This window comes from Ischnura elegans, chromosome 8 (genome assembly GCF_921293095.1).
Source record: "Ischnura elegans chromosome 8, ioIscEleg1.1, whole genome shotgun sequence".
Lineage (NCBI taxonomy): Eukaryota > Metazoa > Arthropoda > Insecta > Odonata > Coenagrionidae > Ischnura > Ischnura elegans.
Window position 1 is genome coordinate 38,927,622 of NC_060253.1, and position 16,064 is coordinate 38,943,685.

General features: G+C 36.1%; 1 protein-coding gene across 1 annotated transcript in view; it reads left to right on the forward strand.

The window, feature by feature from the left end:
- LOC124163603 (tRNA dimethylallyltransferase) overlaps positions 1-14,204 on the forward strand; it is a 794,398-nt gene extending 780,194 nt beyond the window's left edge. The window contains exons 6-7 of the mRNA XM_046540620.1: positions 9,104-9,320; positions 13,062-14,204. Coding sequence (XP_046396576.1) covers positions 9,104-9,320; positions 13,062-13,403 — 559 coding nt within the window. The 3' untranslated portion in view covers positions 13,404-14,204. The remainder of the gene's footprint in view (positions 1-9,103; positions 9,321-13,061) is intronic.
- The last annotated feature ends 1,860 nt before the right edge of the window (positions 14,205-16,064 follow it).

The window sequence follows — 16,064 nt, forward strand, 5'->3', positions numbered from 1 at the left end:
TTAGCCTTGGTAACTTTCCCTATTCAAGTTTTTTGAATATATTTTCTGTTCAACTCTTTTATGGTCATGGTTCTGTGATTCTTATTCTGATTCATTCCCCATTAAAACGAGAGCGTTTCTTTGAGTAAATAGTAAATAAATTAGGAAGCGTCGTGGACTATGACGGAGGGTGTTGAAATGACTATTTTAGGAAAAAATTCAGATTCCATCGGATATTCATAGCAACGTGCATTAATTTGCATTCACGTCATATTACATGAATTTTTTATATAGGCACAAAACCCGAATCGCCGAAAGCGGCACATGTCACGGAATTCTCATTAGAAAATATTTCATGCGTGAAAATCGGCCTAACCCTGGGCCAAAAGAAGTTCACTCACATGTACTGATAACGCGTCTTCAAAGGGAAATTTATAAAATTAATTTCTCTAGCGCTTTTAACTTACTAGAGAACGCCTTCCGATTAATTAAGTTTTATATGATCTAGAAATATACTGGGCCTCCTCCTTCTTATTCAAGTGAGTATAGTTGCAATCTTCCTTACGCGGTCATAAACATATATTTCATGTATAATTTTAACATACTTATAATTAATTTTCTTCTCCTTCCCTTTCCCCGCTCAACTAATACTCTTTCCTCAAGAATACAGCAAGCACTGGCAGAATACTTTAGAATTTACTAGACAATTAATATTACCAATAACTAATATTAATTTATACAATAATTATACATGATATTATATAGATATTATAAAATTTCCTAACATTATGAATTACTAATAGAGGTAATTTATAATATTATTTATAGGTCTCTCATTGATAGTAGGGGGTCATCCTACTGAAACGTCTGAAAAAAATTGTGTTTTTTTTTCTGTGTTTCTATGTTTAAAAATCTAATTATCTTAGTATTAATAATGTATGTTATATGAGGTATTGCTAATATTAATTGTATTACAGATTTATGTATGCATGAATGAATTAAAAATGTATACTATTACAAAATATTATCAATTCAAATAGTAATTGAAAATTCTAACATTTTCGCAATAACGTGCCACGCGTTAATCTGACTGAAACCTATCCTAACAGATAAAAAGTTGGGACATGTTGTTGGACACTCGGGACATGTCCCAAGACAATTAGACTGTAACGATTTTTGACGATAAATAATACATGCATACATGTCAAAGAAAACTTTTCTTATTCAAATAACAGTTGTAGGAATCTTCTGTACCATTTAAATTTCAAGATTTTTAAATTTTAGTTGATGTTGCGGAAATTACATCCACGAACCATCTTATGTAAGCCATGCGTGATAAAGAACAAGGGAGTGAAATCAGTCGCGATTATCTAGCCATAGAAATATACTGGAATATTTGTATATTGATTGCGTCAATTAAAAAAACGAAAACACATTGGTATTGAAATTTCTTTCAAATGATTCTTGAAATGATTCTATGCGATGCACAGTCATCCAGGAAAGGGTTTTGTTTTGGTGTACCCTCACTTTTATCCTCTTACCGCCCAAAACCTTGGTTGCGAAATGGTGACCTGCTTTTCCGGTAAGGATAATGATACGGCTTCTTGGCATCCGTGTTTGTTTTCGTGATGCCTCTCCCGTCTCGTCCCGAAGGCAATGGAGCTTCCTACTCTCGCACTATGAGTTCGTCCCTCATGTAGGTTAATGACGGCCTCAGAGTTTAGCTGTCTCTTTAACGGTCAGGAATTTTCAATTTTTTCCGAGTCCCTACCCAAGTTATTTTTCGCTGGAGTTTGTTACTTCATATATTAATAATATTAGCAATTAATAATTTTAATTTATATCATTATTATGCGTAATATTATATAAATTAATACTGGAATACTATACACTTAATAATATTTCCTAATATAGGTAATTAAGTTTAACACTAACATTCTTTCCTGAATAATACAGCAAGAACTGACAGAAAACTTAAGAGTTTACTACATTATTAATATTAGTAATCACTAATATTATTTTATATAATATATTAATAAAGCAATATATTAATAATTATTTTTTAATGATTCATAATATATTATAATAAAATATTATAAATTAATTAATATATGTATCTAATTTATAGCTCCATAATCCTCTCATTGAGAATAGTGGATCATCATTCTAAAACGTCTGAAAAAAATTGTTACTTTTTCTGTATTTCTAATTGTAAGTTTAAAAATCTTATTATCTGAGCCCCCGGGGAAGTTATTCTGTACTCCTGAGTGAAGGCTTAATTTCGGATAACGTCAAAGATTTAAACAATACAATTAGTTTTTCAGAGGCGAATAAATGTTCAGTAGAAATTACTTTATAAGTTCATTAGAGAGTTTCAGCTGCACAACTCATACTATCGAATGAACGTTCTACACGGTCATGCAGCAGTCGAATAAAATGAATTGTCGAATTCTTTTGTAAGGTTGGTAGACAGAAAGATTCCGTGGATATGATACATATGCTCGTTGGGGTTGAGTATTAAGCGGGGAGGGGTTGTCGAAAACTGTGTTGGAGTGCAGAATGTTGGGTATAAGAGGAGAGGAAGGAAAACAATAGGATTTTTTTATAGTATGAAAGTTAGTAGACCTCATCGTGCATTGAAGAAGGTAGTCGATGAAGTGAGGAATGAACTCCACAGGCAGCAGTTTACACACAAAACTATTATGAAGAAGTGGGTGTCTCATTACCAGACGCTGAATATGTCTGTCGCCTGCATGGACGAAAGGATAGGGAACAGAATAGAATAGATATTTATTCATGCTCTGGGTAAAACCCTTGGAGCAAAAACACAATTTACAATAATTGGCTCAAAGCACAAAGTTCATGAAAAATGTCAAGTAATAACAATAAAGTTGTTTGATATACATATAAAAAAGAAATAACACGTAGACAAGGATTGAAATTTGACATCATAGGCAGACAGAATATGTAGGCGGATATTTTTCGAAGGAGTTTATTTTAGCTCTCCATAGAGTAAATCCATGTATAATTTATATTTAAAAGTATGGATGGAGCCCTTCTGTTTAAGATCCTCAAGGAGAGAATTCCAAAATGTTGATCCCGTTACTACGAATGATTTCTGGTAGGTAGTTGTACGTGGAGTAGGATAAAATAAATAGTCCTTTTTGAGAGATGACATATGGGTGGTTACTGATCTGTTCATAAAGATTTCCCGGAGATAATTAGGGATTCTCTCTCTGAAAATATTAAAAACAGACAGAATGCTCTGAGAAGATTGGAGACGGAGGTGGGGGGAGACGGCCAGAAAACATCTCAAGTACTCCGTGGAAACCAACCTCAATCGGTAGAATACTTTCTAGTGTAATAATAATATCATTGCATCATTTTTGTGATAATCAAAAGTTTGAAACTCGGCCTCCCTTGGAGTTGCTAGCGTGTGGGATATTTAAAAGGTATAACTTAGGCGAGTTAGACTGGATCTTAGAGCAAAATATAGTCTAAATTTACAAAGCCAATTCTTTTTTCAAGATACTTACAGCAAGACGTTTTCTTAAACGACGTGAACAATATCGTCTGCTTACCGACGTGCAATGGTTCGAGGCCAAGTAGACGAGGTTTTTAAAAGACCGAGTGAGAAAAAGATAAAGGAAGTGAACTGCAAAACAGAGAGATTCAAATTTATAATTCTTTCCTCGTAAGTCAGGGATAACAACGGTTTCTCAATCTTTAAAATTAATGGCGTCACTCGCAAGGACGACTCATTGCAAATTTATCTATTTCCATTGGTACATTTTTTATCTTATCGCGTTTTCTATACATTTCAACTTTTCATCATCTTATGATTTCTGAGCATTGTTTAATCTGTATTTCTTGGAGATGGGCCGGGGTGATCGGCAAACGCTCTATGAAAAAAAATAATCGATCACAGAGCATTTAACTCAAATTCAATCCCAACAATGAGAATTAACCGGGAAGTCATTCTGTATTCCAGAGTTAGAGCTTCTGATGAAAATACCATATTCAACAATCAGACAGTTACAATTTTGCTTCATTGTGCTCTAATTAATTAACTAAATTTCCACCTGGAAAATATATTTAAAATTATTCAATAGATGGCTTTAATTTCTTCTAGCTCTTTTGACACTGAAGTTGTCGCATTCAATACTAAATTATCCAGAAGAATACTGTTATAATATTCTATCCACGAAATAGGCCAAGAAGAAAAGGAATGGACTCCACAGGAGGGTGGCGGCGTTTACAGGGACACCCATCCCGAAGATGTGGGAGTCTCATTAGCAGACGCTGAATATGTCCGACGCGAGCTTGGACGAAAGGTTTGGGATGAGACAGAATGCTCCACGAGGTTTGGAGACGGAGGTTAGGGGGGGGGGTGCGCATTAGCGCCTCCGAAAGAGCGCGAGACTGGAGCCGTCTGGAAGAGGAGCCAAAATGCATTCCTAAAAATCCATGACCGGAGGAAGAATTGTCGACAGACACGAGACTCAAGCCGGGAGACACTTCCTTCAAACGACCGTAAAAATAGGCGGGGCGCGACTCGAAAGACGACGAGCCAGACCTTAATTCTCTTTCTCCTCCCTCGCCCCCGCGCAGGGGTGCACTCCTAGCCGCGGTTGCGACACGAGTTGTTTTCGGACACTTACTAAATCTGGGACTGCGCTTCTTTTTCAAATGGGCACCGCAGCGACTCACCAAGCCCCGTTGTGCACAGTAGCATCGGGCAGAGTGCATCCTCTTACTGTTGCGAAGGGAATTCTGCGTCACGTCGCTAAGTCCGGGCTACGATCCCGGTGAGTATTTCCCGCCAGAAGCGCGCGCGGTGCATTTGACTCATCTCCAACCACAACAATGAGATATAATAAACACTTGCAATTTTCCACGATTATAAAATCTATTCCGACCTAGGTTTCGACATGAAGATGATTTTCACCATTTGTTCACTGGAACGCCTTCTTCGAGAACTACAGCATAGACTTTCCCACCGGAACACTGCCGATTATTTATATCTGAAACGTGCTGAATAACTAACAACGTAATTAATTCAGATAATCTAAAGTTTCATAGCATCCACTTTTTATTTCAATCGTTTGTCAGCCATTGTGAGATAAATCAATGCATGATCATATTATTTACTCATTTCATTTTTTAAATGGGAACCATAATTTGAAGGAAATAGCAATCAATAGACCCTATGTGATTAGCCACTTACTAAATCCGGGGACTACGCTTCTTCTTAAAATGAGCACCTTAGCGACTAACAAAGCCCCGTCGAGTGCACTAACTTCAGGCGCTGGGCAGGTTGTGTATATCAGGGGCGCAGCTAGGAATTAAGGCTGGGGAGGGTTTATGTGCGACTAATACCGGGGTAGGTGGGGGTATGGAATGCCCACCATGATAAGCGGTAGGTGCGAGATTAACAAATTGCGGAATTTTAAGATTAATGGTTCAAAATGGTGAGTTTTACGACTTTGTGAGGGATATTTTTATTAGTCCTTACACTTTTCTATTAGTAATATCAATCCAATTAAGTAAAATGGATTGAACTAAAAAATTCTCTCTCTCTCTCTCAAAAAAACTCACACACACGAATAGACAAAATTATAAAATTAAGAAAAATACGCTCTCACTCACGCACCTCGCTTTTGTCTATTCGTGTGTGTGTGGGTCACTGTCGTAAGAGAGAGCTTCACAAAACTGTGTGAGAGAGTGCGTGTGTCCTACGCGGACATTTGTTCCTTTGAGCAAATCCGCGAGGTGCGTGAGTGAGCTGCGCGTTTGTTTAATCTCTTAGTGTTTTATCTTGTTTTCGTTTATTAATCCCCTTGTTAGCATTGTAACTTCTCACCCCCCTCTGCCCACCAAAGAGTACGGCCGTGGGGAATTAATTTTCTTTCAGCTAAATAGGACTATGATTACTAAATGCAATTTTTATTAAATGAAATTCCCTGAAGGATATGTACTGTAGTGGCCTTTATTTCGAAATCTTTTAAAACGAATGTTCCATTTTAGGTGGAAAAAATTTTTCTTGGCTTCCAAGGCTCTCAATTTTTGTGATTATAGAAGTACATATAAGATTTTGTAAAATAAACGTTTTACGAATGAACGAATGTACTTTACTTTAATTGCAAGGCGATAGCGCAAGTGTTAAACACGTCATAATTGGCCAAAAAAGAACAGTCAAGAGTAAGTGAGGCGTCCTCGTGCTGGTGACAGACTGCCATTCATTCAAAGCCATTACAACTCTCGTCATTTCAACCCTCCATCACACCGTGCTGACCCGCTAGCTCTCTTCCCTTACGGCAATCTTCGTGAAGACAACCTATTTGCATGGTCTAAGCGCAGGTGTTGGCAGGCACCTTCGTCGCAGCGCTTTATTCCTCGGAACACATCCGGAGGAAGTTGAGCGAGAAGACTAAAGCGTTTAGCCGGATGTTTCCATCGAAAAAAAGAAAGAAATAAAATCCACTACAGTACATATCCTTCTTATTTAACTGCATTGCATTTAATCTGAATTGCATTTATTATTCATAGGTATGTCCAGAGAGAATCAATTTTGTAATTAAGGACCTTAGAAGTCAAGGGGGTGGTGAATTTTGATGTATGCCATGATGAAGAGCAAGGGAGTGAAATTAGTTGCAATGCAAATTATTTTGAGATAATTTCATCAAAATATACAGAGTACGAAATATACATATCCCAAGTACGAAACATGAAGTAGAAGGTTGGTATTTTCACTTATATGCACAAAAAAAAATGTTTTTTTCTTAAAATTTCAATCTGTTTTCGCCCTTAACATGCTTTTTTCTCAAGATGCTTAGCTACCTCAAACATTCTTTGGCCTCATTTGGCCTTCTCACATTCAATTTTGGAGAATCATACTAACTCCTCAGATCAGTGGGGCAAGTTTGTTTCTTCCATATATTTCACGGTTATTATATAATGGTTGGTTGAGTGCACAATATTGTTGTAACAAAGAGATACATGTATCACGGAATATCATGTATGTATGTTCATTGAATCTATATTTATATGCTTATCAGTGATTCTCTTGTATTCCTTTGCCACAGCCATACTGTACTAATCTCCAAAAAAGGTTGCACTTATCCTCAATTACGAAATTTCTTCTCAAGGTCCCCAATTACAAAATTGCTTCTCTCTGAACATACTATGAATAATAATTGCAACTTTTTTAATGCAATGCAGTTAAATCTGAAGGATATGTTCTGCAGTGGACTTTATTTCGTTCCTTTTTAGATGGAATTTTTTTTCCTTGGCTTCAGAGGCCCTCAGTTGTTGTGATTATAAAAGTACATAATATAAGATTTGACACCTTAAATGTACTTTTACTTTATTTCTGTATTTCACGAATGGGTTTGTTGTAAAATCTAGTATTTACCATATTTTTTAGTATCTACCACATTTTATTTTAATATTTATTAAGGGGTTTGATTGACTTTTGCGCTGATATACATCAATTTTGCCTTTTGCTCCTCCTAGAAAAAATAAATGGAATCGACGTCGTATTGAATTTTATCGAGGTTTCAAGTTTGCATTTACTGTTTCTGTAACTTCCTTCTTAAGAAAATTGTAAATAAAAAGTTATGAAAATCGACATTTTTTTTGTTAAAAACATCGGTTCGCAGAAAAACATTGTTCTAGGAAAACCTCGCATCCGCGATCAGCAGCCAAAAATATTTGTAGAAACCAAAAGCATACCTCAATCACAGTTTATGAGCTAGAAATCCCAGGGATCGAGCTTTTTTAATACATGCTATGAAGAATAACAAGAATAGATGAGATAATAATTTACTAAAGTAGACGAAAATAATAATTTAGTGTATGAAAAAAATTAAATTCGCGGAAAAACCTAAGGATTTTGTTTGACGTATAGCATATCTGGTCTCAGGTGCATAATATCTGCGATGTATTCACCAAGGCGCCGCTCTAAGTAAACGCAGCTCTCTACCGCTCTGCTAGTCTGTTCATAGTGACGGCTTTCTTCTGTTTTACATTATTAACAATCTGTTGTATGTTACATCATTAATAACCTCTCCTTTGCATTTCTTCCTATCCCATTTTGACTTCATGTTTCGATCTCGGGCATGTGAATAATTTTTAAAGTTGAAAAACATGAAAAATATATTGAATTCCGCATTAGCGAATCCAACTAAAAAGAAAAAGAATATTAAATTAAAAGAAAGATTGATACATATTATATTATATTATATTATATAATGTCTGGATGTATTTTAAATGTTCTCAAAATTGTTTGTCGCTGGTTTAATAATCTCGTCATAATGTTTTCTTTCCGCTGCAGCATTTGCAATTTCAAATAAAATCAAAAATATTCAATTACAAGAAAAAAATCACAAAATATATTGAAAAAATCAAATAATAATAATCTAATTTCTAAATGCATTTTAAATGTTCTCAAGATTGTTTGTCGCTGGTTTAATATTCTCGTCATAATGCTTTCTTTCCGCTGAAGCATTTGCGAATTCAACTAAAAACAAAAAAAGATTAAAATAAAAGAATAATTATACAAGTTAATTATTTGAAAAATTATAAAAATGTATTGAAAAAATCAAATAATAATAATCTAATGTCTAAATGCATTTTAAATGATTTCAAGATTGTTTGTCGCTGGTTTTCATATTCTCGTCATGTTCTCTTTCCGCTTGAGCATTTGCGAATCCAACTAAAAACAAAAAAAGATTAAATTACAAGAAAAATTACATCAGTTTGAAAAGTTAGTATCACAAAACTATATTTAAAAAATGTAATATCTTTTATTGTTATCAAATGCCTAAATTTATTTTAAATGTTCTCTCGATCGTATTGTCGCCGATTTAATATTCTCGTCACGATGTTTTCTTTCCGCTTTAGCATTTAAGAATTCAACCAAAATCAAAAATATTAAATGACAGGAAAAATTGCATCAGTTAATTATTTAAAAAATCACGAAAATGTATGGAAAAAAATCTAATAATAATAGTAATAATCAAATGCCTAAATGTATTTTAAATTTTCTCAAGATTGTTTGTCGCTGGTTTACTCGTTTCGTTATATTTTTTTCCAACCGCTTTTGTTTCTCGCCTCGTTCCAGTGAGCCTGACTACACGAAAGGCATATTCCAGTCGATCGGCTTCAAGGAGTTCCACAATTATCTGATGAAGGTGGAGGGCGCGGGTGTGCAGGACGATAAGGAGACTCAGAAACTGTTCCAAGAGGGCGTGGAACTGATGAAGATGGCCACGCGGAGGTATGCGCGCAGACAAGTGCGATGGGTCAACAACAGATTCCTCAGCCAGCCGGAAAGACAGGTGAGCTCTCATCAAGATTTGAAGAAATGAGCCTAAGAACCAGATAATATCCGAAGGTGAAGTTTCGAGAAACTAAAAATTCTTAAAAATGAAAAAATCTAAAAAATGTAAAAATGAGAAACTAATTATTCTTTCACACAGAGAGTAGAATGTAGGTTTTAAACAATGTCTGAACTGAACTTGTTTGGAACTTATTGTATAAAATAAGAATAAATGAAAATAATTTTTATACAAAATAACATTATTATAGCAAACTAAACAGAATAGGTATAGCATAATATTTAACTTTTCAAAAATTATATTGTAAATTTCCTGCCTTCTGACTCCTCATTTTGGTTTAGATTCTTCTTATTCGTTTGTCAGTGAAGGGTCTAGTAGGTTTAGTCGGTGAAAAGTGCCCCCAGGTATTTCGTAAAATAAAAAATGTACACTTAAAGTGCATCAAAAATTATGTGTTTCCCCAAAGCCTCAACAATGCAAATTAGCCCCAAAAAAATTGAAACGTGATTATTAGTTTTTTAACCGTATCTCCAGTTTTTAATTTTTGAAAAATCGTTTTCTTGATTTTAAAATGTATATACTCTGCGTGATGTTCCACGTGATGTTCTACCATCCTGATTTTTTTGGACCGAAAACTAAACTTTAACGTAAGTTTGAAATTTTCAAAATAAAATTGAAAATTTTATGAATCAATGGACATATTGAAAAAATATATGCTGTTACCCCTACGTCAAAGTGTAATCCTAATTTTTTTCAGATTTTTAAAATTGGTGGAGCACGGTCAAAAACACGAATGACTCCTTTGCACCATTTGCAGCTATGTATTCGAGGAGGATATTTGATTTGATTGTTGAGAGCTTTGATTGTTGGTCAGTTAGTAATATTATTTTTTTAGAATAAATGTTAACATATATTCCAACTGTATGTGTTGATCTGTGCCCGGATATAATTAAATGTTCATAAGAGAGCTTAATTCAAATTAAACTTGCCTATATGTTACTCGCCTCTGAGAAGTTTGCATATTGCATCAGTTCTCCTGACTTTTTCTAAAAACTAACCAACTAATTACAGAGAACCTAATGGGTGTTATCCATCATTTTTAATCACCTATTCCTCACCTTTTTGATACCTTAATACCACTTCAGTATTTTATATAGATGGAAGTCTTATCCTTCGTGTGTAGTCATTGATGAATTTTACAGTTTTTTGCTGGAGCAATACTTACGCCCTGTAACATAGCTTAAGGATATTCAAGGAAATAAGTAGCCAAGACTATCCAGACAAACATGCTACCGCTTGGCAATTTAAATCCTGTCCTCTAAAGCCAGCAAAACTTCACAGGGAAAAATTATGCCCTTTTGGTGGCTATGAGTAGGGGCTGGACAGCGGCTGGTCGGCGATCGCCTAGGGCCCCGAACTTAGGGGGTCCCCACAACGCTCTTATCAATAGTGAATTTTACATGAAAGGTGCAACATAAACGAGTCAGATTACTTGAATCAAAACGATTTTTTACGATGATAAAATTCTATGTTTTCATTGGGTGCTTCATTTACAGCGTACTAAGTGTAAAGTGAATACTTTTAAATAAAATTAAACAAAAAATATATTAAATAAAGATGTCAGAAGATGAAAGAGAGCCATAGTCATTGGAAGCGGAAGGTCATCGGCTGGTGGAAGCCATATTCAGTTTTTGACACTTCAATGCAAATGAACCCATGGCAAATGGGTTGTTCGAAAAGGTCATTTTAAATGTTTTTTTTACAGTTCAATCACAAGGAACAAAGTCACTAAATTTATAATAGAACCATAATACATTATTATAGTTTGTAAGCTGTGAAATTGTCACTTTTCTAGTATTTGTTCCTAACTTTTATCTAGTTTTTAAGAGCCATAGTAGCGTCAAATCAGGGGCGCAGCAAGGAATTAAGGGAAGGGGAGGTTTTAGGCGCAACTGATACTGGGGAGTCTGAGGGTGTGGAACACCCACCAGGGTAAACGGGAGGTGCGGGGTCCCTCCCCCAGAAAATTTTTCAGATAAATGGTTCAAAATGGTGAGTTTTACGGCCTTCTGAGGGATATTTTATGAATCCTTTCACTATTCTATAAGTAATATTAATCCAATTAAGTGAAATGGATTAAACTTAAAAATTTTCTGACCTCTGGGGGTGGGGGGTCATGTGCCACTGTGAATCAAATCCATTTATGGGCTCGCAATTTCCTAAAATTTTCCGGAGGACCCCCGATAAGGAGGGCCCCATCATGAGCCCCAGCCGAGGGCCCCCAATCACCCCAAACCGCCACTGGCTGGTGGAAGCCATAATCATTCAGTTTTTGACACTTCATGGCAAATGAAACCATACTTTTGAGGAAATTAATTATAATTGTAGTTTTATTAGTAATTAAATTCGGTTTGTTGCCCGACCTTTCGTGGCCGTTGTAGGTCACTTTTTTCTAAAGGCCGTTTTACACGGTACACGGAATTGCGCAATCTGACGTACGTGCGAAGGCGCAATCAAAATTGCGTCGTGTAAAGCGGTGGATTGCTAGAACATATGCGAGAATGCGTGGATGCGAGACGGCAAAATAGCCCCTGTTCTAATTTCGTTGATGCATTCGCGCAATTCCACGCCATTTTAGAAATTAATGCTGCTCTAACCTGCGCAATTCCGTGCCCCGTGTAAAACGGCCTTAAGGGAATGAGGATAGTCTACCTGTAGAGGGTATTTATATGGAAGGAAGTTGAAAGGGGTGAATGAAGGAGCTGTCATTTTATTTTGCATAATTTTTTAGCAGGATCCCACGAGTGGCTGATTTTTAAACTACAGTCCCTGTTTAAACCTTCACTTGATTGGTTGCACTTGTTTGCTTCCAACGCCTCGCGGATTAGCCGGGATTTGAAGTTTGCCACCTTGGAAATCAATCGCATGTCCCGAGGCTGCATGCTTCGCCACCTCCGACTTCATTTGTTCTGCCAGTCGAATGGCGCTCTTTTGCTCTTCTATTTTTGTTTTTACGTAGCGCCCGGTTTTGCCGATATAGTACTTCTTGGGGCAGGGTATCTCATCTTCTAATCCATCTTATTGAAAAGGTGTTGTGTATCGGGGAAAGATCAGGGAAGGTTTTTCTTCATCGTAATTTGTAATCCTCTTCCTGCTACCGAATCTTTGCAATTTTTGGTCCAATTTGATTTGGCCCTGGCCAGTGGCGTAGCCAGGGGAGGGATCCGGGGGGTCCGGACCCCCTCCACCCCCGAAATATAAAAATACAATCATTTTCCTTCGTACTAGAAAACAAAATATTGAAAAATCATGAATTTAAAAAATATTTTTTTAGCAAATAAAGTTTTTTCGATTATGAAAAGTATTAAAATTAGTTTTAAACCCATTACTTAGTACCCTGTTTTAAAAAAATTTCCGCCCCTGGTTTTGGACCCCCTCCCCGAACGAAATTCCTGGCTACACCTCTGGCTCTGTCAATTTTTAAGTTTCACACAAGTTGCTCAAGTAGGTATTCCCTCCGTGACCCATACGTAGAAAGAGGAAGGACAATTTTTGTATTTCCCTCGTCCAAACCCGTCCTCGTCAAATTTTTGTCTTGTCTTGCCCATTGCTATTATTACATAAATTATGAATATTATCCACTTGTTCAATCTATTGGCCTGCTACTTTTATTTTAGGTTTTTACCATTTCTTCCCCATTTGATTAACTGCGTGGAACTAAAATCCTTTTCCTGATTTCAGGTGCCTCCTGTTTACGGCCTCGATGCTAGCGACCCATCCAAATGGGATGAGGTGGTGCTGGGCCCTGCTTCGGTTATAGTCAAGGCTTTGATGGAAGGAGAGAAACCCAAAGATATAGAACCTCTGCCTGTCATGTTAAGACAACATATGAACCTGGAGTGGGATGGCGAACCTAAGAAGTGTGACATATGCGATCGCTGGTTCGTGGACCCATTCCAGTGGAAGGCGCATCTCAAATCCTTCAAGCACAAGAGGGTTGAGAAGAGGAAAATGTTAGCTGAAGCTGCATCCAAAGAAGTTGCAGAGGCAAAAAAAGCAAAAACTGATTTGGATGCCTCATAGTACCTTATCAAAAGTGATAGCCTGATAGTCAAAGTACAAATTTTGGTGAGAAAATGAGGGATTGTGATCATTAAGTTTACTTCAGTTATTGAACTTGCTTACTCATTTTTACTGTGTGCCTGACCAGTTGTTGATGTATTTTTTGACCTAGAAACCATGGAAAATTTCTTGATGCTTGGTCTCTGGACATAAGTTGTTTTGTTTCTGCCATGCAATTTCAATGGCTATATGCGATTGTTCTTATTAGTCCTGCAAAGTGAGCGGCAAATTTTAGCAAAACTGTTTCTGAATATAAAAATTGGTGGAATTTATTTATAATTGGGCCTGGGTTTAGGACAGTGGACAAGAATGTTAACAATTAGAATTCTTGCTAAGGTTGGAACCAGGAGAAATAAAATTAGCTTACAAGCTTTCCATACTAAGCCAATAGGTCATGTTTTCATTTTATCTTTTAAGTTACCTGTGATTATTTTGTTTGACAATTTTTGATGCATTTACTCTGTAAGAGTAGGTATGAACTGTGTGAGAGTCTGATTGGGCTAAGCCATAACTTCATCTTTAGAAGGTTAAGTGAGACCTGTGTACTAATGCACATTTTTGGTAATTTTAAGTAAGTTAATGACTGGAATTTTTTTCATTTTTGTGACAATATTTTTAAAGTATATGCAATGCATAAGAACAGACATTTTTTACTCAACAAAAGTCTCCGTTCAGGTTGAAAGATTCTGACTGTATTTTTTTTAATTCTGAAAATGGTTGATGTTAATACCATTCTACAGAAATAAATCTTGAGGAATCATACCAAGTGTTTTAATTTATTTTGAATTGTTACCATATCCCCCAAGTTATTACCCTATGCATGGGATTTTTTAAAACTGAAAGTCGAAATTCCGTGGTTCAAGTTTTGGTCCAGGAGAAAGATTTTTCTGTGGCAATGAATGTTCACCTTACCCTGGTGAAAATGAACTGTTCTCTAACTGTTCTTTGGCTGTGCACAAACTGTGAAAATGGTTGACAAATTTTTTGGGCCGTTCATGAAGTCTTTGGGAACAGTTCACACAGCTGCAACCTACTACCCATGAACAGAACACCTTGAACAGGCCCAGAACAGCTGCCCATGAGCACTACCTGAACAGATAATTAAATTAAAAAGCCCAGCCCTCTTACTCTACAGTTTCCAAATATAACATGTTATTCACGATTCACTATTTTATTTAAATGATGATCATGAACATACGTATCATTATGAATTAAGTAAAATAAAAACCTTGAATTAGTGCATTATAAGGTAAGACAATTTGCCTCACAAAAGAATTCCATTTTACATAAATGGAAAAGAAGAGACAAGAATTATGATGTGTCAAAATTTAATTCTTTTTATATTTTTAATTTAAAAAAAGCTAATAATGTTTCATGCCTTCATGTATCAATTTAATGTAACCATTATCATTCATTGTCCTGAATGGGATACGAGGATACATGCATAAGGATTGAAAAAATGGCAAACAATTTTGCATATGATTATCAGAGCTGTACTCCAAGATGTTAATCATCATCGGTATTGTTGTGAACACTTCCTCTACAGTTAGAGAATGCTTGATGACCAGTTGGAAAACACCTCATAAACAGCTTATTTGAATGACTGTTACTCTTAAATGGGCCAAAATACATGTACATATGAATTGTGAACAGTTCCCCAACAGTTCATGAAGACTTCGGCAGCATGTTCTGTACAATTGGTGTCACACTTCTGGAATGGGTCGTGGACAAATTATTTTCACCATGCACTGCAGGTAAGGATTGAGTTATCCACACATAGCTTCTTCGTTGAAGTGGCTCTCCATTGTGAATACTTCAACAAAAGACCTTTTACTGGTTGTGTGTGATTGTTCTTAGTAGTCCTCCAAAGTCAGCTGCTAACTTTGGCAAAACTGTTGCTGAATATAAAAATTGCTGAAATTTATTTATAATTGGGCCTGGGTTTAGGACAGTGGACAAGAATGTTAACAATATGCTTCACAAAAGTATTCATGGAAGTTTTTACATCCTCTGATATCAGACAGCTAAGTTTGTTTGTTCCTAAGTGAGTTTGTCTGACCTTATTGTGAACACTTCGATTGACAAATTCACTAAGGAACATTTTCCAAGGCACTGTAATTAATAATTACAATAAAGTTATTTATACTTGGGCCTGGGTTCAAGACAGGAATGGAAATCTTCTGAGGCAATTGTACCAAGTATTTTTAATCATGGTAATTGTTAACTCATTCCCCATGTAACCTGACTAGTTTATTTTAACTGAATGCCACAGTTCCTTGGTTCGATTCCTGGACAAAATCCTCACCAACCCTTGCCCAGTCTTGGCTTCCCATCCCTTGCGTGAAGTGACAGTAAGACAATTGGCAAGAATAATGGTAAAAACCTTCATGAACATATGCCAGTCAACACAAATAAATCTTGAGGAATTGTGCCAAGTATAATTCATTTCAATTCAAGGTTATGAAAGTTTTCAAGTGGAGGGTGATAACCTAAGTTCACTTATCCTAACGTACTTATTCTGGGATCGGTACTATCAATTGCTTGGCTAAGGAGAATTTATTTGTAATTGGGCCTGGATTCAGGACAGTGGACAATAATTATGGTAACAAGCATTCTTTAAGA